Source organism: Ixodes scapularis, unplaced genomic scaffold (assembly GCF_016920785.2).
Source record: "Ixodes scapularis isolate PalLabHiFi unplaced genomic scaffold, ASM1692078v2 PGA_scaffold13__105_contigs__length_92229423, whole genome shotgun sequence".
NCBI lineage: Eukaryota > Metazoa > Arthropoda > Arachnida > Ixodida > Ixodidae > Ixodes > Ixodes scapularis.
In genome coordinates, this window is record NW_024609839.1 from 25,696,575 (window position 1) to 25,717,880 (window position 21,306).

Consider the following 21,306-nt stretch of genomic DNA (forward strand, 5'->3'; position numbering starts at 1 on the left):
AAGTGTGGTAATCCGGCCTGGCGAGTATTGGGCCCAAATGGAAGCAATATAGGGGAAAGCAGCAAGGCTGCGGTGCATCCACATTTGTATGGTACTCATTGCAAGCAATCAAAGACCAGTTATAACAAAGCCAACGGGAATCAGAAATCACTTCGCTATACCCGCTATTTCGTTATAACCGACTTCGTTACAACCGGTCTCGACAACACTTGTAATCGCTTACTTTTTAGAGTACTTTTGTAATCATTTGAATACGTTTATTAAAAAGTAATCGCGAGATAAGTTTGATTACTTTGGAAGTACTCATATTACCTGTAACAATCACTAGGTTTTCCTCCCCTTTCTAATGGCGCCTTTTGTTTATACAAATTTGTTACCATGAAATCCTTGAATCAAGTTTCCAAGAGAATGATTGTTTACCAAAATTAGTAAATTAAGAAAATAAGTAGTTTATAATTAAATGATTTGAATTCAATAATGAACAGCACGAAAACCCATTTTTGAAAATGGCACAAAATGTGTCCTTGTGAAATTTTGAAGTCATCAAAAAAGTAAAGGTTACTTTTTCAACAACGGCCCATTATTTTCTTCTCAAGTATCGAGTAATCTATTGGAATACTTTTTAACCAAAAGACGTTGCATTTTTAATTCATTAATGTTTTCGAGTAACCTGTACAAGACTGTGTGCATCCAGCCCTTCCAACCATGCAAAACGGGTCCGCACCAAGAAAATAATTTTCTCCAGGTGTTAAGTATTCTCTAATATTTTCGAGGGGAAGTGCCAGGATTTTCCTCTGAAGAAACAAATATGGCACAGCACATTCAATAAACAAAATGACCCAAGGTACTCTGGCTTAGTAATACCATGTACACGCAGACAAGAAGCAAGCTGTTTCGCTTGCTGACATTGTCGCTGTGGACGTGATGTTTTTCGCTCATACGAGCACCTTAATATTTTCCACGTGGCGCACCAACATTAGTAGTCCACCGCGTGCGCTGCAAGAAGGTAGCTGCGCAGTGATCTTTACAGAATACTTAGGCCTAAACGTGATGTCTGTAACGTGACATGAGCGTGAATTGAGCAAATGATACATCATGCAGAGTGTAATGTGGCAAACTTCGTGTTTAGACCTAGGCACGTGTTGTTGTGTAGTTTTTGTTTTGCGTTCTCTTTCGCCGAATTCTCTTCAACATCTTTGCAAAAGATTAGGCGCACGGGTATTTTAAAGAAAGTACTTTGGCGAACTGGAATCACTGAGCTCTCAATAAACACAGGGCGTAGAGACTAACACGCATCCTACAGCATGGAAACTAACGCTTATAATGCACTTTAGACGACACTCAAAAATTGGTTTCTCAACGTATCGCGCTGCGATTTCCTACATAGGTGCAACGTGATGAAAGCAGGGGGTGAACATATCCACGGATGAGCTTACCTTGTTCAAAAACGAAAAAAGAAGAACCAGTTTTGTGGCATCTGCAGCAGCATTCGCAGACGACGCCATAACCGGACTCGCCCGAAACCCGAAACAGGCTTTTCTTCTTTTTTTCTTCTTTTCTTTCTTGAACAAGGTAATTTAATATGTCGATATTTCTACCCCATGCTCCCTCCACGTTTTTGCACCTTCCTAGTAAATGTCAGCGCGATAAGTTGAGAAACCGGTTTTTTCCGCGCCATCTGAAGTGCCATAAAAACGTTACGGCTCATTCACACTGCCCCATTTCCTCACGTTAAAGGGGTCCTGCAATCATATTTAAGCGTCTACCTTTTTTGCGGTTTCCACGTCTCTTGGGGTTGGAACAAGCCAGCGGGCACGGAGAGAGTAACTAAATATCAGCGCGTCATATTTTAACCGGACGACGCGGAAACCTCCTCCACCGACGAGGGCGACCCGCGGTACCGAAAGCGCGCAAAATGTGACGTCTTTGGTCCTGGGCTTGCCACTGGTCAAAGCCGCTAAGAGCTTTTTTTTAGTCGAGATACAAAATATAAGTGTCGCGAACCGTTTCAATTATGTATGAAAGTAGTTTTTGTTCACTATTTTAGATCAGAAAAGAAAAAAATGCAGTTTAGAAAGTACGGAAACGAGAAATGACCCGTCGACATACCCGCCACCAAGCGGCGGAAACAAAAACGGCGCATACTAGAAAAGGCTTTAATTAGACATGAGGAAGATACACAGAAAGGGGGGACGGACAACGTTGTCCGTCCCCCCTTTCTGTGTATCTTCCTCATGTCTAATTACAGTTACCAACACGCTCGTTTTGTACTTAGAAAAGGCTAGTGGGATGAGGCTACGACAAACGAGGAGCGTAGAAAGGTCCCGGATGTACGCGGCGGCGCTGTGGTCGTATACAGGCTCAAGAATCCGACCGGTTCCGAGCGTTCTGAAGGCCTTCGGCGCGGGCCCTGTTGGCTATTTGGCAATTTGGCGGTGCGTCAGCGCGAAGTGGCTCCCGTTCTGAACTGATCTTTACCCCGTGTTTGCTGTCGTTTGTGGCCAATGAAATGTTATGCCGAATTAGTGTTTAGTCGCGCTGCAAATGCAATACGAGCTGCCCTGGCCGCCCGCTTCATACAGCCTATCCAACACATGCTTTAGTGGCTCCCTCTCGAGCCGTCGACACGGAGTGCGGCAGCCGTATGCGCTCGATGAGCTCACTACTCCTCCTCTAGTTCAAGGCCACTCAAGGCAGGACCTACGACGTCATGAAGGAGGTTATTTTTTGCTTGTTTTTGTAATTCTAATTTACCTATAACTTTTAAAATAAAGCGAAATTTCAGAAAAGTTGGATTAAGTTGCTACGCTCAGTACGCTCAGGTTCAGTGAAAATTAAAAACTAGTCAAAAAGTCATTGCAGGGCCCCTTTAAGTTACGTTAGGAAGTATTGCGTTGAAGTCACCGGTACCTCTGTGCTTCATATTAAGCGAGGCTACCAGATCAAGGAGAAAGCATGACACGCGACATTCGACACACGAATGTTTCGGTGACTTATCCGTAACGTAACTTAACGTAAGAAAATGGGGCAGTTTGAATGAGCCTTTAGTGTACGTGCTGTAGTATTGGTCTTATGCCCATGAGGTTGAGGCTTTAGTCAATAAGAGCGCCGAACAACGAATTATGACGCAAGAAGCGTGAACATAAAAAATCGACGCCCTGTGCTCCTGAAGCTGTCAGCAACAATAACGTGGCGAGAGTGTTAGAGATCGTGTGAAGAAAAGACCATGACCTCGATCCTTCTTACTCTGTAAGCGATATTATTTGGGTGGTATTTAACTGCTTCGTCTTTCAGTTTCAGTGCGTTTTAAGAGAATGGCCGTTGATTCCAAGAACATTCTTCGCCTACACATGGAGGTGAGGCTTTCGTCGTTACACCTATCACATCAGCAGAAGATCAAGAAGTCGGGCCGAGCGTCATTTACCCGAAAAGTGCATCCTTAGGAAATCTTTTTAACGCAAGATGTGTTTTGTCCGCTGACTTCTATTGAGTTCTCTAATGTTTGACTGTGTAACACCCGGGTGTAGCTGCCGGGTTTCACGAAAAAAATACAGCGAAAAGCGTTGGGGAACCATATAAAGGGGCTCAAGTCTGTTCCAACGGGATTTGAACTCACCACCTTGAGACTGTGAGCAAAGTGCTTTGACGACTGAGCTTTTTTTTTTTTTTTTTCTTTATTGGCCGACTGAGCTATTCAGCGTCGGCTTCGGAGTGCACAAACGCGATCTGTCCCTCTGGCGAAGCGCGCGAAGGAGCGGTCGAGCGCTTCGCGGCTTTTTCCTGACATGCGGCGCCATCTCGCCGCATGTTTCAGAAATGAGAGCGAATCTTCCGTAGGCGGTGCCGTTCACGCGCCCTTCTTTTCTTCCCTGGAAGGCCCATCACCATGGGCGTACCAACTGGGAGGCCAGTTCTCAGGGTGGGGGGGGGGCAGGCATGTGTTTTGCCCCCTCCCCCCCCCCCCCCCCCCTCCTCCCTGAAACAGCCGCCACTGGCATGGCAAACACTGACCGGCGGGGCCCGAGGGATACCAAGGGCACCGCCCCCCGGCCCTGGGGGAGGGGGGGGGGGGTGTATATATACATATATATATATTTCTTTTTTCGCGAGTATGTGGATTCTTTTAATAGCCTTCTCCTCCGCGCTGCTATCTTTGTCTCTTGGGATGTGGAAGGCGTTTCGAGCGTGCGCAGTAGCTCTTCTGTAGAATATCGGACACCGCGCCTGGGCCCATAGTCCAGCGACTCGGCGTTTATTCCGGGCGATAAGAGTTGGAAAGATGTATCCAAAAAAGTGAAAGCCGTTTACAACTCCCTGTAACGCCGAATTGGAGCGCAGCTCTTGAAGAGGAGGGAAGGGTACTGAGGGGAGGGTAGACCCCTCCTCCTTCTCCTCCTTCTCCTCCTCCTCCCCTCATTTTTGAACATGCTCCGGAGGGATCCCCCCTCCCCCCCCGAAGTCCCGTGACACCCCCCCCCCCCCCCCCGAGGTCACGTGACCTCCGGGGGGTCACGTGACTTGAGGAGTCACGTGACCTTGGGTGTCACGTGACTTGAGGAGTCACGTGACCTTGGGTGTCACGTGACCTTGGGGGGTCACTAACCTCCAGGAGTCACGTGACCTTGGGGGTCACGTTACCTCGCGGTTACGCCGACGGCGACGGCGACGCCGACGCCGCTCAAGCCGGAAACGGGCGCCTAAGAGCTGCGCTCTAAAAACATCAGATTGACTTTATGGCACTTTTCCTTTTCTTCAGGGTCGTCGTCCTTGGCTTTCGAAACAAGCTTGAGTTGCCATCCTTGAATGCGCTCTGTACGGGCTTAAAAGCTTTTACGGTGTCAACGGCATTCCATCTGGCGACTACAAAAAAAGACAGGTTGAGGTGAGAATAGACTTCTTCAAAAATCGAAGCGCCCCATCGCGGCAAAATACTACGCAGTGCACTCTGGAAACTAGTTGGCACCTCAGTTTCGGTTTCGATTGCGCAGCTTCATTTCATGCTAAGACGCCATGACCGAATGCGCAGCTTGCGTTTTCAATTATCTGACTTTTCAGTAATGCACAATATTCTCATTCTCGAGCGATGTAAAACAAAGACCGGAGCACTTTCCTTGGTTCCCGAAACACCGTATATTGTGCGTGTGTATGCAAACGTAGTAAGACGTGGCTTAGTCGCCTCACCCCACGAGTGCATCTTTGAGCTACATTTAAATAATCCCGTCTAGTACTAGTGAACTACAACTGAAATTTGAACATCTTGAGCCTTACTCGTATTTTGTTTGCCAAATGTCTGCTTCTTGTTAGTTCATTGGGCGAAAAGCAAGCCGCATCCCCACAGCGGTATCAAACTTGAGCACAGCGTTGACGCATGAACTTTTAAGGAAACGCAATAAATTCGACCTCACTACTGCACAAAAGTTACTATGATGTCTTCCTCGAGTCACCATAATCTCCCACTCAAATTTTATGCTGATAGGAGATTAGGTTTTCGCAAACACTGAGATCGGCGAGCAACGACAGAGGCCCTAACAAGTGCCCTCTACTCCTCGCTAAGCCGTTTTGGACGAGCTTTTACTCACGCCCAAGATTTGTGTCTCTACGGTGTGTCTGAAATTATCTCAGCATAGTCAGGAAGAAGGCGAACACATAACAAATATGATGGCCATTAGTGAGCGTCAAATGCCTGTTGAATAATTTCGTTCGTTTGGCACACCGCATAGGAGTTCACGCACGTCCGGCGCCCTTCCGGGGAACAGTGCGACGTTTTTTACACAAGTGCTCGACTTCTGCTTTCTTAAAACGGTTTGTATGAACTTCATTCGCATACGGGATTTTGAATATTAGTGGAATGCAAGCGGGTGGGGACTTTGCTTCGTGCAGTGCTGCGGGTCAGTACAGATAAGAGATAAGAAGTGTGTTCAAATTGAGTTTTTCAATGGCGCCTCCGAGTTTTACCTTACGTATTCAGGCGTATTACGAAAAATAACAATTGCAAAAAGTTATATTTCGTCTATGGACGCACAAAGCAAACAAACTTCCTGACCGGCAACGCTAATCTAAAGGTGCGAGCTCGATGTATGCATACGTGTTGGTTGTTACAGCTTGTTAGCTCGTACACAAGCAAGACACCGAGCTTCGCAGTGTCGAGATTCCCAGCACTGGCTAGTCCACATTCCTCGAAACGCTTACAGAAAGGCTCGAGTACAAAAATACAACAAGCATGTGTTAATACTAACTATACGTCTCGGACTTTTGCTAAAGCTTCGAGGTCTGGCCATTTAGGTCAGTTTCGAGACCACAAATGACGCTTACGGGACCTGAAAGCATGAGATAACGGTCGTTAATAGTCCACGCTCTCCGTATATCTTCTCGACTTGTCGATCGAAACCGAAACCATGCCACTCCCCTCCCTGCCCTGGCCAACTATAGGGTGGTTCAAGTCACCAGGCATGATCTCAAATGGACCGTAAACATCGACGCCTGCACGTAGCCATCTAAACTTTTCGTCAAAGGTGTATTTCACAGGTCGGTTTTTTCTTGTAAAATTACAAAGCGTAGTTCTCTTTTAGTAAAAAATTTGGGCAAGAAACTTGCCAGGGTCTACGGCGGGCGGCGACCCAGACGACCAAGTCCAGTAGCGGGGTGTGTTTGGCGTTCGTATTGATAGATGGCGTCGGGAGCAGCGTCGGAAGGTGCAATGAAAGATAGCAGACGACACGCTGATGAAATTCGTCGGCAGCAAAAGCGCCGTCGTTATGCAGACGCGACTTTTTTACTTTAAGTTTTGCTTTTATTGTTCGCATTTATTTTTTTAACTGAAGGTACATTTCAAAAAGATTATATTCATTTTAATAAACCACGGTGGTTGCGAGCCGTCGCGATAAGCAGGTAGCGCCAACTATCAATACGAACGCCTAACACGTCCCACTACCGGACCCCTGTCGTCAGCGTGGCTGCCCACCGTAGACCCGGGCAAGTTTCTTGGCCTTATTTCTTACAGAAAGAGAACTGCGCTTTGTAATTTTACAAGAAAAAACCACCTGTGAATAAGACCTTTGACGAAAAGTTTAGATTGCTACGTGCAGGTGTCGATTTTTACGGTCCATTTTAGATCGAGCCTGGTGACTTGAACCACTCTAGAGTTCCCAGAGCGCAACGCCTGTAGTGTTGCATGCAGGGGTTTATTGAAGTTGTCTATTAGGGTTGTGCGAATAGTGGTTCAAATCGAATAGCACTGCGTCATTCACACCCTTGACAATGCAAGGGTGTGAATTCCTGTCCAAGACGGCCGGTTCTTTCAGCAGTGCAAAAGCTATAGGGACGCCGCTGCGCTATTCGATTCGACGCACTATTCGCACACCCCCAGTGAAAATTGTTCAAAATGTAAATCTCTTTTATTTTTTACACGCAAAGATTTCTTTTTTTGCACGATAATTGATTACGTATTTATTGCTGGCCTTTTGAGGCGTATTAAGACTGCGAGTTGGGCTAGTTGGTAAAGTGGTAATTTGAGCTAGTTGGTACATCACTGATTTTAAACAGCGCACAAAAAGTCAGCGGAAGAGAAAAGGACAGTAGAACAGCGCTCTTTCGTTCTACTGTCCTTTTCTCTTCCGCCGACTTTTTGTGCGCTGTTTAAAATCAGTGAGGCTAGTTGGTGTTAATACATAATGCGAAATACGCCAAAAAAAAAAAAAAACGAGGACAAAAAAGAGGCACACTGGACAGGGCGTATAGGCAATGTCCTGTGTTGAAATCTTCTGTGTCCTAATTTTTTTTTTAGTTTTGTTTATTTTTTATTATGTATTTCGAGACGTTTTCTTTGGGCTTCTTTCTGTTTTTTTTTTTTTTCTATCCTTACAAATAAATCTTGATGTTTGTTTAAATGCTTATGCTGTCATTGATACCATAAGAAATACCTGGCGTGGTGTGTCCCAGACAACCTATTATTGCTTCGCAGCCAATCAGAGAGCGGCTTGGACAGAAAAAAACACCGAAGAACGGATCAGGAAAGTTAGAAGCATGATTATTATAGGCCACGCATCCGTTTATTGAACCATCGGATACTACAGTACTAACTGTACCTTGCTACCTGCAAACATCATGTTCTAATTTCGATATATATATTTTTTTCTCTTTCTCCCGAGTGAAGGGCATTAGTAAACGAAAGTGGAGATTTTGTCACGGAAACTCGTGCCACACGTGACACGAAACGGAAGCTTTACGAGGTTGTGCTGGAAATGTGTCGTTGGGAGACGTTCGTGTCCGCGCTAATGGAACTCACAAACATCGCGTCTAGTTTCGTCCCACCGATCATGCTCGGGTGAGTACCATCTGCACACTCATCAATATCTCGACGGGCACATTACCGGATTCTGCCCCAAATTTATTCCATATTTATTCACTCATTCTAGTTGTTACGTTTCAATAAATTATGATTACTCCAACTTTGAAAAAAAAAGAAAAAGAAACCGTTGGTCCGCTTTTTCGCAGACCGTTGTGAGGATCAGATTTAGCCAAGAAAAACGTGTCGGCGTAAAAATGAAATTCCGATGAGACGATGGGCTTAATGGGAGTGCGTGGAACATCAAATCGCAGACGAAGTTTTGCTAAGAACGCGTTCTTCAGCCTCGCTATTCACCTATAGTTATCTTCCTCTATATCGTGATTATTTGTTTTTTGTAGTACTCTGTGGGGAAAAAAAAGACGAAAGAAACTCAAGATTATGTGTTTCTTGTATTATCGATGATGTTGCATTTTCATATTAATTTGCATATTTAATACCCGTCCTTATGCTCTTTGAGTAACTTCTATCCGTAGTAAATGGTACTAACCCCTCCTGCGAAATCTTCCAAAAGGGGGTTACCAGTCTTATAAATATATAAAGAAAGAAGGGTGCGATGGTATACGGCGTCTGCAATGCGTATCCGACTGGCGTGTTTACATCCCCGTAAAAAATTACGGTGGCTTAGTTCGGCTATGCCCGGATATACGTAGCGTGAGCTTATGCGCACAAAATGAGAGGCGCTATCTAGCGGCTCCGGTGCAGCGCCAGACTTGGCTATTGCGCAACGGAGGGGCACAGCTGGGCACGCGGCGGCGTCAGTGCGTCTGCCGCGGCTCTGACGTCAATCCTCTGAAATGCGCAGACCGGCGAGGCGGGCGCGGCGGCGGCGGAGCGCGCGGCGGAGCGCGCGGCGGAGCGCGCGGCGGAGCGCGCGGCGGAGCGCGCGGCGGCGGCGGCTTCGGCGCGCCAGCTGTGCGCCGTGTGACGTCACTGCTCCTAGCGCATGCGCAGCGCGGAGCACGGCTCATGATGCGAGCCACGCGAAACTGCTCAACCTCGGCCAGTGTAGCTCACGCTACAAAAGTTAATTGTCCCTCGATTTCCACCCCATGACGTCACCAAACATCACAGAAGCGCCATGTTGTCACCGGCCCCGATCCTGGCTGTGTCTTAGCAGCGGATGTCGCAGACGCCGGTTGTGCTGCGTGTCGCTCGCCAGCTTGACGGTCCATGGAAACTTCGGGTGTTCGGCTGCTGAATATCCGCGATACGCGACGACAACAACACTCGCTCGTTGTTGTTGTTGTTTTTTGCCGGTATTTTTATTTTTATCTACCAGGATTGCGATATCCGACCTTTGGAACGTCATTTATTGCCGCTTCGGGTCCACCTTTGACGTATGGCCATTACATGCCACTAAACAGACCAGTCGAAGACGCGTTCCAGTCAACGTATGTGAAGCTGCCAGTTCAAAAGAAAGATATTCCAGGAATTTACATCACACGTTCGCTTGTCTATGCGGAGCGCAAGTATCGTCTGCTACGTTTCTCGCGGACGTGGTGACGTCAGAACGCCAAGCTCTGATTGGCTCCGATAGAAGGATAGCGGGTAGACCTCAAAGCAAGTTGCCTTCAGGTCTACCCACTATCCAACGTTACAAGATTACCTCTGTTCCCCCCTCGCTCACTTCAGTCCGCCTCCCGTCGTTTGAAGCGCCATCTAGATTTGCGTTTCATAACTGTATGCTCTATAGAGCAGACCTTGAACGCCATCTAGACGCTATGCTGCGAATCGTATGTATTCCATAGAATATACTGCAGTTACCACAGCAGATGTTGGCGCGTCGAGCGACGGGAGGCGAGTCGTGGTGAGTGATGGGGGGTACTGCATGCTCGTGCAAGCAGCGTCTATGACCAGTTCCGTAACTGAGCAAATCTAATAACGTTGCCACTATCCTTCAATCAAAGCCAATCAGAGCTCGGCGTCCTGACGTGACCACAACAACCCCTGCAAAAGTAGCAGACGATACTTGCGCTCCGCATTGGGGACAGCGTATGTCTTTCCCTGGTACTGCTCGACGCTCGCTGTACACTGCTTGTTTTCCCAGCTATCTTCTAGCGTACATCGGAGACAAGAAAGAGCACGGCTGGCACGGCTTCGCGTACGCCGCGGCATACGGGCTCTCGCAGTTCATTGGAGGCGTAACGAACGCGCACAGTGCGTACTTCATGAGCATCGGTGCCTTCAAGGTCCAGTCGGCTCTTACCTGTGCCTTGTACAAAAAGGTAAGGCGCTTCTTCGCCCTAAAACTTTGGAGGGTCTACTTTTTCGCAAAGCACATGGGAACACGTATTGTTGTCTTCTACGGAGGGAGGCCAAGGACAACGCTGAAAATGTATTTAAAGCTTTAGATCTAAAAGATCAGTCCACACAGTGACACTGCAGCACGACGTAAGCGCATTAAACATCATGCCCAGTGCCACAGCAGTGACAGCACAGACTTGTTTTAGGTCGAAACATATTCCCAGCCTTATCATTCGCAGAGCGCTCTCCGTGAACCAAAGCGATTGGCTATCCAAAGTGGGCTGCGAGAAAGTTGACGCTCCAGACGTTTCGGTGCGTCTAGTCTGGTGTCTGACACCGCCTGCTAGTCGTCAAAGCAGATGCGTGGCAGCCTCCAGCATCGTCTGCTATTCCAGCACCGTCCATCGTCGTCTGCAATGCTCGCAAGACGCGACCATGAAAGCGGCGTTGTAGCATTCCGGAGGCATCTATTTTACCGAAGCTTATTTTAGCAGACGCAGGTTTAGGGGCCCCCTTTTACGAAATTCCTTTGGAGAGGAACCCAGTTTTGAGAAAATGGTGACAGCAATCCTTCTCGCGCATTAGTTCTTTTTTTATTGAAAAAATTCAGGCTTTGGCGACGCAGAATTTTCGCGTCTCGCCTGGTTTACAGGGGCGGGTAGGGAGGGGGGGGGGGGGGGGGGGGGGGAGCAAGGCTTGGGTAAGCTCGGTCGTAGGGTAGACGCTTTAGTGGCGTTTCTCTAAACTGAGGCCCTACATTCTCTAAACCGAGCTTCGATACAACGTGCCCGTTCTCTGAAACATGTTTCAATGAAATGGCGTTTGGTCAACCCTAGTGAATCCCTAGTGTTCCATCAAGTACCAGCCATGGTCTAATACACGTGTCTGCCAGCGTCTGTCGATGTGCGGTAAAGACACCAACAGGACTAAAAAAAATTAAGGAAATAAATATGCAGCTCTTTCAACTCTTTTATTCTTGATTCTTTTTTTTTCCCTCTCGCACGGCATCTGCGAGCAAGGGCGGCGAGCGTCATGGAGCACAATTAAAACGCGACCAAAAATCAATCGTTTTGGCAGGCCAGGTGCACGGCAAAACTTGAGGCCTATTTGCCCTTCGAGCGAAATGGCGGGAACATACCTGAAAAAACTTGATGTGAGCCGAACGCCCGATTGCCTTCCGCCAAAATGACTCGCAAATTCTTACCTGTGTCTATTTAAAAATCACGTATCACTACTAAGCACTTTATTTTTTTTATTTTAGTGTCTTCTCGGTATTAAAACCATGGTTGCAATCATGACGGATACACAATTTACAGAGCAGCTAGGCCGCTTTTACGGGAACCAACACCTTTATTCAGCATCTACACTCGCAAACGAATAAGTCAAGCCAGATCAAGCAACATAGATGGCGTGGGACACTAGGCGTGGGGGGGACACTAGGCTTATAGACCAGTCCCGCTACCAGAACAAGCACCGGCACAGCGCCCGAAGGCGCGTACTTGGGACAGTTATTGTTTGCTGCAGACTACTAGGTAAGTTGAGGAGATCTCTCTCTAAACACTTCGATGAACGCAGAACGACTCGCGCTCATAAAAAATGAATAAGTTCAACTAGCTAGGTTCGTTGAGCACGCCACAAACGCCGTCAGTCATGTTTGTTATCGTTTGAAACCGAAGCGGACGCCGGAAAACCAATCTCAAGACTTTTTTGAAAAAAGTATATTGACTCTATCTAGATTATTTGCTTCTCAAATATAAAAAAATGTTCCATTAAAAGACTAACACTGCACGGAGAAGCAATTTTACAACGAACATTCCACACGTCACCTATCGCTCTCGCCAATGAGAACCGAGAAATGTAGCGTAGTCAAGTACGTTCCTGGGTAGGGCCTAGGGCGGGATACTTTCACCTAAATTTCGTCTGAAAACAAAATTATTGCGCAAAAAAAATTGTTTCGTGGATAAAATTTAAAAATCACGTAGCACAACTAAGCCCTTTATTTTTTATTTTAGTGTATTTTTAAAAGCTACATTTGTTACCTCAGTGGTTGTCTATCGTCGCAAACAACTTAAAAAAACACCAACATGTTTTTAATTAAAAATGATATTATAGGTAAATAGTTTTTCACTAAAAATATTAGAGCAATATTTACGCCGTTCGAAGTGAGTAGACTCAATTTAGGTAGGGGTAGCCCTGCACTGGGCCCGCTCCTAACAGGGTAAAGGCCCGTTCACACTCTTGCAACCGAGTACGACCGAGAGATACCAAACCGGTTTTTAAGCCTCTTGCGATCTCTTAGGACCAGCTCCGCTCAGCGCATCCGGTCTCAAGAAGTCTTTCTCGGTCGCACTCGGTTGCAAGAGTGTGAACGCGCCTTAATAGTAGCTAGACATGTACCGTTTTTCGGCTCTTATTGGTTTAAAATCGCGCGGGCATTGGCTTCCTCTCCGTGACGTAACCTCCCTCTCGCCTCGCCGCGCGCGCATTGGTTTCCGCCCCCTGACTTAGCTTCCCTCTCCCTTTTGTCCTTCACTACTCTCCTCCTCTCTACGCGGCGCGCTTCCCTTTCCATTGTTTTGTCTAGAGACGGACGCCGTCAGCTTTTCCCTGTAATGTGCATTAATAAGGTGCTCGGGACTCTCAACGCCCTGCGTGTGACTGTTTTAATAAAGTCGAGCGCTCTCGTTCGTAAGTCATTGTCAATGTTTGCTTTAGTGCTTTGATGGCGCCCGGCAACAATCGCTTAACCGTAATAATGACTTTTGTTTCCTAACTAGTTGATGAATATTCTAGTGAAAAAGCCATTTGTATAAAAAATTTCTTGTGTCCAATAAGCACATATAAACCATACAAGATATATAGAACATAAGAATATATAAGAACCATATAAGAAACTTGTGAGAGGTTTCTTATGTGGTTCTTATTTGTACTTATATATCTTATATAGTTCTCATATATCTTGTATGATTCATACGTGTTTATTGAACACCGAAATTTCTCATACAAATGAGATTTTTCAATAGGGTATTAATTATTCAAAACCAATTTACTTCCTTATTTGAAACTCTATTCTCGTTTGGTAGCTCTGGTTGACGGGTACTTGAAAGACCTTCAGAACGAACCCCTTTAAAAGTTGGTGAACCAGGGCACGTCAATGGCGACGCGCAGTGTCTAGGTGGTCAGCTCGAAATGACGCGCAGGGTCGAGATCTGAAGGCCTTTTTAAGTTCCCGCAAAATGGGGTATTATACGGGTCCCATAGCAAGGACTGAATAAGGCATCAAAGCCCCCCCCCCCCCCCCCCCCCAGCCTGAGATGCCCCAAATAACAATTCACTAACTAATCGAAATGCCGTTGGGCATACTTTAATCAACCCTCCGCTCCAGGTTCTACGTACATCTGGAGGTTCCCTTCGGCAGTACACAGCGGGGCAGATCATGAACATGATGTCCATCGACGTCACGCAAGTGGGGCAGTTCTTGACGTCCGTCAACAACTGCTGGAGCGTGCCGCTCAAGATAGTCGCTGCACTTGCCTTCCTCTGGCATTACTTGGGTCCCTCTTGTTTCGCTCTAGTGGTCATCATGCTTTTTTGCCTACTGGCATCCGCCTGCATCTGGTACTACTGCGACAAGTTTCAGGTACGTAACGAAACAAAATGTAGCGCGTAAACCAGTGCATCAATTTCACAAATATATGCATACAGGCCAGACTGGTACGGTACGAATTACAACTACTCAAATTACTTGGAATCGATTACTTTTTCGTAATTTTTATTTATCTGGTTACATTTATTAGAAAATAATCACAATAGTAATCTGATTACCTTTAGAGGTACTACACTCACTTGTAATCGTTACTTTTAGAGCACATCTCTTAGGGGCCCGTCTCCAGCCTCAGCGGCGTCGGCGTCGGCGTCGGTGTAACCGGGGGGGGGGGGGGGGGGGGTCACGTGACCCCGAGGTCACGTGATCCCCCCCCCCCCCCCGAGGTCACGTGATCCCCCCCCCGAGGTCACGTGACCCCCCTCCCCCGAGATGACGTGACCCCCCCCGGGGTCACGTGACTACCCGCAGGTGACGTGACCCCCCTCAGTACCCTTCCCTACTCCTCCTCAAGATCTGCGCTCCGATTCGGCGTTACAGGGATTTGTAAACGGCTTTCATTTTTTCCTCCCCTTTCTGATGGCGCCCTTTTGTTCAATGATTCCTACCAAGGAGTCGTTGAACCAAACCTTTGAAAGAAAGATGGCTTCCCTGAATGTCTGCATTAAGAAGATAAGTAGTTCATGATTCGGTGATTCTAATCCAGTAATGGACTGTGCGAAATAGCCGTTTTCAAACTGGCAGAAAACTGACGTTTTGAAAATCTGAAGAAATCGGAGACGTGACGCTTATTTTTTTAAGTGATATGGCCAATTACTTTTCGTCTCGAGTAATCGAGTAATCTAACTGAAGAATTTTTATGCAAGAGCAATTGTGATTGTAATCGGTTACTCTTTTCGTGCAACATGTACAAGAGTGATACAGGCAAAGACATATCGCTCATATACACGGTGTTTCACCAACGACGGAGAATCATTTAAAGACCTGATCGCACGTACACCAACACGGCATCTCAGCGCTACTAGTCAGCGCTGAAAATGGGTGCTGACCTTGCTAATACAGAGCTGACTACGCACTATATTGTTGATACAGCACTGATGTACGGCATTGCATCAGTGCCAAGTTACGTTCAAGTTAGCGCAGCATCGGCGCTGGTTCTAGTGTTCATTTAGCGCTGTAATGTTTACGTGAACCGGCCTTAAAAAAAGAAGAAAGGAACATTAAAAAAAATTACTTTTTTCGGGATGAAAGTATCGATCGCGGCGGACGTCAGGCTTTGAGTGTAAAGTGATGCGTAGAAAATGAATTACCTAAAACCTAAAGGTAAACTTTTGAAATAGTCACCCTAGCTGACCACAATAAAGTTCGCGTTTAGCTAGCGTAAGGTCGGTCTCTCTTTCAGGTATGACGACACTGCTTAACACTGTAGCTGAGAATTTTATCCAGTGCAATGTCACTGCTAGCCAAGGCAGGTGTTTGGATTAAGGGGAAGGGAGGAGCGGAGAGAGAGAGAGAGAGAGAGATTTGCAGAGAGATTTGACGTTTCAGGAGAAGCGTTGCCCAAATCTAGTTTGTTGACCTAATATTTTTCATTTCAACAAGAGCTAAACATTTCTCCCTAAAACGATCAGGTGCATGTCGTTCTTTTTTTTTTCATAAAACAAAAAAGTTGCTCCTGGGGCGCTTGAGGGTCGACGACGGCTTGGACATATATGTTTTTGTTGTTGTTTTTCAGAAACTACTAATGACTTGCAAGGACTCCCGGCTGCGACAGATCACCGAAATTCTTAACGGGATTAAGGTACTATTATCACACCTTGTCTGGATATCACATTGGGAAAATAACAACTTCATTCATAACTTGGGTTTTCGGTGTTTTGTGGTAATTTGTAAAACAATCCGGCTAAAAAAAAAGGAGCACTGAAAGGAGCACTGACCTCCTAGAAACTTTTTTTTTTTTGCTAACTGCCTGCATAGGGCACGTATGTCCCAAAATAAAGTAAAACAAATAGTGGAATATATGCATCGCGAGACACATTTTTATTTAGGAGCAGCTCTGAAAGATGTTTCTATTTTGGCACGTCACCCTAAAATAAAAACACGTTTCAAAAAAGCCCTTAGGGACACTGCATTCCGATTAAATATATTTTAATGCCAGTATTTTACACCTATGTCACAAAAAGAAACGTGCTTCTATTTGGGCACGTCAACCCTAAATACAAGCACGAATAGAAAAACGGCGCGAGACTCAAAATGAGTATCACAATATTAATATTACGCTATATTTTTTTCGTTCAGGGACGTTTTATTTTGTTTGTAACAGATATGCCATGTTCAGGCGCTTAAGAAAATTGGGGAGTTCAGTGACCAGGGCCGACTTGCTTGAGACAGCGTCTCAGTTGAGACTGGTTAAGGTGTATCCACACGACGGACCGGGCCGCGGACCGATAGATCACGTGATGCGCGGCCCGCGGGCCGCCCGGCTGCAATGAGCATCCACACGGCGGACCAAAAGAGCAGACGACAGAGTGAACGGGCCGGTCTAACCCTCGACCTCACAGCTCCGCCAAACGCGTGCAACGAGCTGCTTTGAGGCTATTTGTAAGGAGCCAAGATGGAGGTTGAACGAAAGAGACTTTTGGCCGCGGTGGCTTTGGCGTTGACTATTGAAGACGAGGAGGACTTAAGTGAACCGGAAAGGGCATGCATCTATTGTCCCACAGAGCGGGAAATCGCTCCACGAGCGCAATGAAGTAAAAAGTTGCATCGTTGCACCATGCCGCCATCGTCGCACAACAAAAGGTTTGTCGTCTTCGTCTTCAACAGTTGGCGCCAAAAGAACACGACTTTGGATTTGGATTCCAATCCAAACAAAAGTCAGCTTGTTGCCAGACTTAGCACTTCAATTATACTAAAAACGCCGCGGTCCGCCGCCAAGGTCCGGGCGAGAAAACTGGCTTGGCATTTCTCACAAGCGCGGGCCGCGGACCGCCGGCGGACCTCGAAAAGCGGTGACGTAAGATCACGTGATGCGCGGCCCGCGGACCAAAACAGCAATTTGGTCCGTCGTGTGGATACACCTTTAAAAGAAAGCACTGCCAAAGCCAAACCGCGTCGCAAGGCACTCGCGTCCTAGAAATCACCCCAGACCACTAGGACGACCTCACTTCACAGTTCGTGAAAAACAAGCCGCGTCCGTCCGCACTGTGACCGAAAGATGTCCATAAAAACACGTCATCAGCGTGATGTCATCAAGCGTCATCATACATCATCAACGTGATGTCACCCCCAGACCGCCGTGTGTAAAAGGTGCGCTTCAGATTTCATCTGTGCTCGCTGTGTGCTTCGTGAGATGGACTGTGAGGCGACCGCGTCTACATCTACGGCCTCGATATCGGCAGCAGAGTCTACATCTACGGTGGCTTCCGCAAGCAAACGGGGCTGCCCACGCAAATACCCCACAGCCTCCTTAAGTGTCCCCCTCCAGGCGTCGTTCTCGATGTCGTCCTAGACGTCGTCCTATAAGTAGTCCTAGACGTCGTTCTTGACGTCATCCTAGAGGTTGTCCTATAAGTTGTCCTTGACGTCGTTCTTGACGTCGTCCTAGAGGTTGTCCTAAAGTTGTCCTTGACGTCGTTCTTGACGTCGTCCTAGAGGTTGTCCTATAAGTTGTCCTTGACGTCGTTCTTGACGTCGTCCTAGAGGTTGTCCTATAAGTTGTCCTTGACGTCGTTCTTGACGTCGTCCTAGAGGTTGTCCTATAAGTTGTCCTTGACGTCGTTCTTGACGTCGTCCTAGAGGTTGTCCTATAAGTTGTCCTTGACGTCGTTCTTGACGTCGTCCTAGAGATTGTCCTATAAGTTGTCCTTGACGTCGTTCTTGACGTCGTCCTAGAGGTTGTCCTATAAGTTGTCCTTGACGTCGTTCTTGACGTCGTCCTGGAGGTTGTCCTATAAGTTGTCCTTGACGTCGTTCTTGACGTCGTCCTAGAGGTTGTCCTATAAGTTGTCCTTGACGTCGTTCTTGACGTCGTCCTAGAGGTTGTCCTATAAGTTGTCCTTGACGTCGTTCTTGACGTCGTCCTAGAGGTTGTCCTATAAGTTGTCCTTGACGTCGTTCTTGACGTCGTCCTAGAGGTTGTCCTATAAGTTGTCCTTGACGTCGTTCTTGACGTCGTCTTAGAGGTTGTCCTATAAGTTGTCCTTGACGTCGTTCTTGACGTCGTCCTAGAGGTTGTCCTATAAGTTGTCCTTGACGTCGTTCTTGACGTCGTCCTAGAGGTTGTCCTATAAGTTGTCCTTGACGTCGTTCTTGACGTCGTCCTAGAGGTTGTCCTATAAGTTGTCCTTGACGTCGTTCTTGACGTCGTCCTAGAGGTTGTCCTATAAGTTGTCCTTGACGTCGTTCTTGACGTCGTCCTAGAGGTTGTCCTATAAGTTGTCCTTGACGTCGTTCTTGACGTCGTCCTAGAGGTTGTCCTATAAGTTGTCCTTGACGTCGTTCTTGACGTCGTCCTAGAGGTTGTCCTATAAGTTGTCCTTGACGTCGTTCTTGACGTCGTCCTAGAGGTTGTCCTATAAGTTGTCCTTGACGTCGTTCTTGACGTCGTCCTAGAGGTTGTCCTATAAGTTGTCCTTGACGTCGTTCTTGACGTCGTCCTAGAGGTTGTCCTATAAGTTGTCCTTGACGTCGTTCTTGACGTCGTCCTAGAGGTTGTCCTATAAGTTGTCCTTGACGTCGTTCTTGACGTCGTCCTAGAGGTTGTCCTATAAGTTGTCATTGACGTCGATCTTGACGTCGTCCTAGAGGTTGTCCTATAAGTTGTCCTTGACGTCGTTCTTGACGTCGTCCTAGAGGTCACCCTATACGTCGTCCTATACGCGTCGTTCTCGACGTTGTCCTCTAGACGTCATTCTCGACGCCGTCCTTATGGTCGTCCTAGAGGTCGCGCTAGAAGTCGTCCTAGAGGTCGTTTTAGACACCGTACTTAGCGTCGATCTCCAAAACGCCGTCCTGGACGTCGTCCTATACGTCGTCCTAAACTTTAATACGTGTAGAAACATTACTCGAAAACATTTCTTACGCGGGACTATAATGCCTTTCGCCTTCCTACACGTAAGCAATCTTAAGCGTACACGTGCAGTTTTATTACTATTTTTTAATTAAATAAACCGGCATACACTACGGAGTCTATTTTGCAAGGCCGACACACCAGCCCGTGTAAACTTTGTCATTGCAATCTGCATAATCTGCACATCCTGCGTCATTTCCGCTATGGCGGCCAACGAAAATGACAAATTTTTACATACCCAAATAAATAAAATACTTATGATACTTGCCACTATCATTCAGGATAAGAGAGCTATGCCCCAACAGACTTCGCTCAGACCACTCAGCCTCAAAACTTCGTGGTACCTCCCAGCGCGTTATGCTTTCAATTATTCGGACATTCCGACATACATTCTCACTTAACACGAACATTCGGTTAATACGAACGCAGGTGATCAAGCTGAATGCCTGGGAGCACCCTTTCATGCAAAAGGTGAACGAGACCCGAGCGGACGAGATCTCCCACCTTAGGACATTCTCGCTCCTTCAGTCAGCGTTCTTTTTCCTCTGGACCTTCACTCCAAACATGGTAAGTGAATCAAGAGCGGCTCCGAGCTAAACAGCTGTCAAAGCATGATCGGCACGCACGTACAAAGAAGCACGTGATTTTGTGGGCATTTGAATGTGATATTCGAAACGTAGTCCGTTGTCATTAATTGTATCAACAGGTAAGTCATCAATTATCTTTTGGAATTAAAAGCAGCGCAAAAAGACGAGAACCAGACGAAGAAGTAATACCGACGCAGCGCTGCTTCCGTGTTACTTCTTCGTCTGGTCCTCGTTTCTTTGCGCTTTTTCTTAATTCCAGAGTATGTATCAACTCGCCCAAGTCTCAACTTTATTATCAATCATATACGCTCGACACAAAAATGTCCCTGCGTCTCCTTTCCCAAAAGACACTCAAGGCTAGCTCACCGATTTGTGCTCACGTGTGAAAGACTGCGTTTCAAGTGCTCGCGACTGCTTATGACGACAGAACACTGGAGAGCTTGTATCGCATAGAGTTACCCACTGCTCGATTGGAGACACGTGGTTTATGGGCCACATATGAAATAAGAACTGCGAGGAGGTGACGAAATCGTTGATCGTCTGTAAACGTCTCCGCTTTTCCGCCCGCTTTTTTCCTCGCCACGCGAAAACGCAGCGCATGCGCAATTCAGACCAATGTCCGCAAGAGGCGTCCGCCGTTAAGCTGCAAGTGTTCCTATGGTTTCAGATGAACCCCCTCTTCGATCTGGACCCTATAGTGAACTCACCTCAGTGAGTTCACTGCTAGATGACACTGTAGCGTGCCATGGCACACTGGTGTTATCTAGGGGATAGCCCTGGAGCATTTCCGATTTGGGTAAAACTATACCGAAGGTTTTGCCGTACTTCCATGATCAAATCTACGCACTCTCTAGGAGAAATGGTCGCTTATTAACATTGTCGAAAAATATTTCAGGCTCATGGTAAAAACAAATGACGAATAAAAAATTATAAAATACTCGCAGATCCTAAATGTTCCAGGGACACCCGATAGATTGTGCCAGTGTGTGTTCTATCGTGGTAAGCACTCACAAGCGATTCCAAAGCAGCCGGCCACAGTCAAACGCAAACACGTTAACCACCGTCATGTTAACGTCGACTGTGGTTAGCACGTTAACCACAGTCAAGCGAAAACACTGCGGTCAACAGAAGAAGGTTGGAGAATGGCGGGGCTGCAAATATGTTTTCACCTAAAAATAAAGTGATGTGACACTGCAGACCCCATCTATTGTAGACTAGCATCTTGTGATTCGCTCCATCTTCCCTAATTGATAGTACATTATATGGTTACATTGCCTCCACTCACACGCAAAGGCTTATGGAAGGTTTCAAGCTAACGTACAACTAGCAACGCGACGCTTGACATGTTCACGTAATGCGCAGTGTCACATAATAGGCTTTGCTTTTAGGTCTAAACTTATTTTCATTTCCGCCATTCGTGAAACCCCTTCCATAAACAGCGGTGATTGATTAT

At 46.8% G+C, this 21,306-nt stretch overlaps 1 protein-coding gene across 1 annotated transcript in view; it reads left to right on the forward strand.

Annotated features, from left to right (window-relative positions):
• Positions 1–3,226: 3,226 nt before the first annotated feature.
• Positions 3,227–21,306, forward strand: part of LOC8037623 (multidrug resistance-associated protein 1) — a 106,822-nt gene continuing 88,742 nt past the window's right edge. Inside the window, exons 1-6 of the mRNA XM_040207238.3 lie at positions 3,227–3,249; positions 8,153–8,323; positions 10,395–10,572; positions 13,977–14,231; positions 15,931–15,996; positions 19,696–19,833. Of these exons, the coding sequence (XP_040063172.3) occupies positions 3,227–3,249; positions 8,153–8,323; positions 10,395–10,572; positions 13,977–14,231; positions 15,931–15,996; positions 19,696–19,833 (831 nt within the window). The remainder of the gene's footprint in view (positions 3,250–8,152; positions 8,324–10,394; positions 10,573–13,976; positions 14,232–15,930; positions 15,997–19,695; positions 19,834–21,306) is intronic.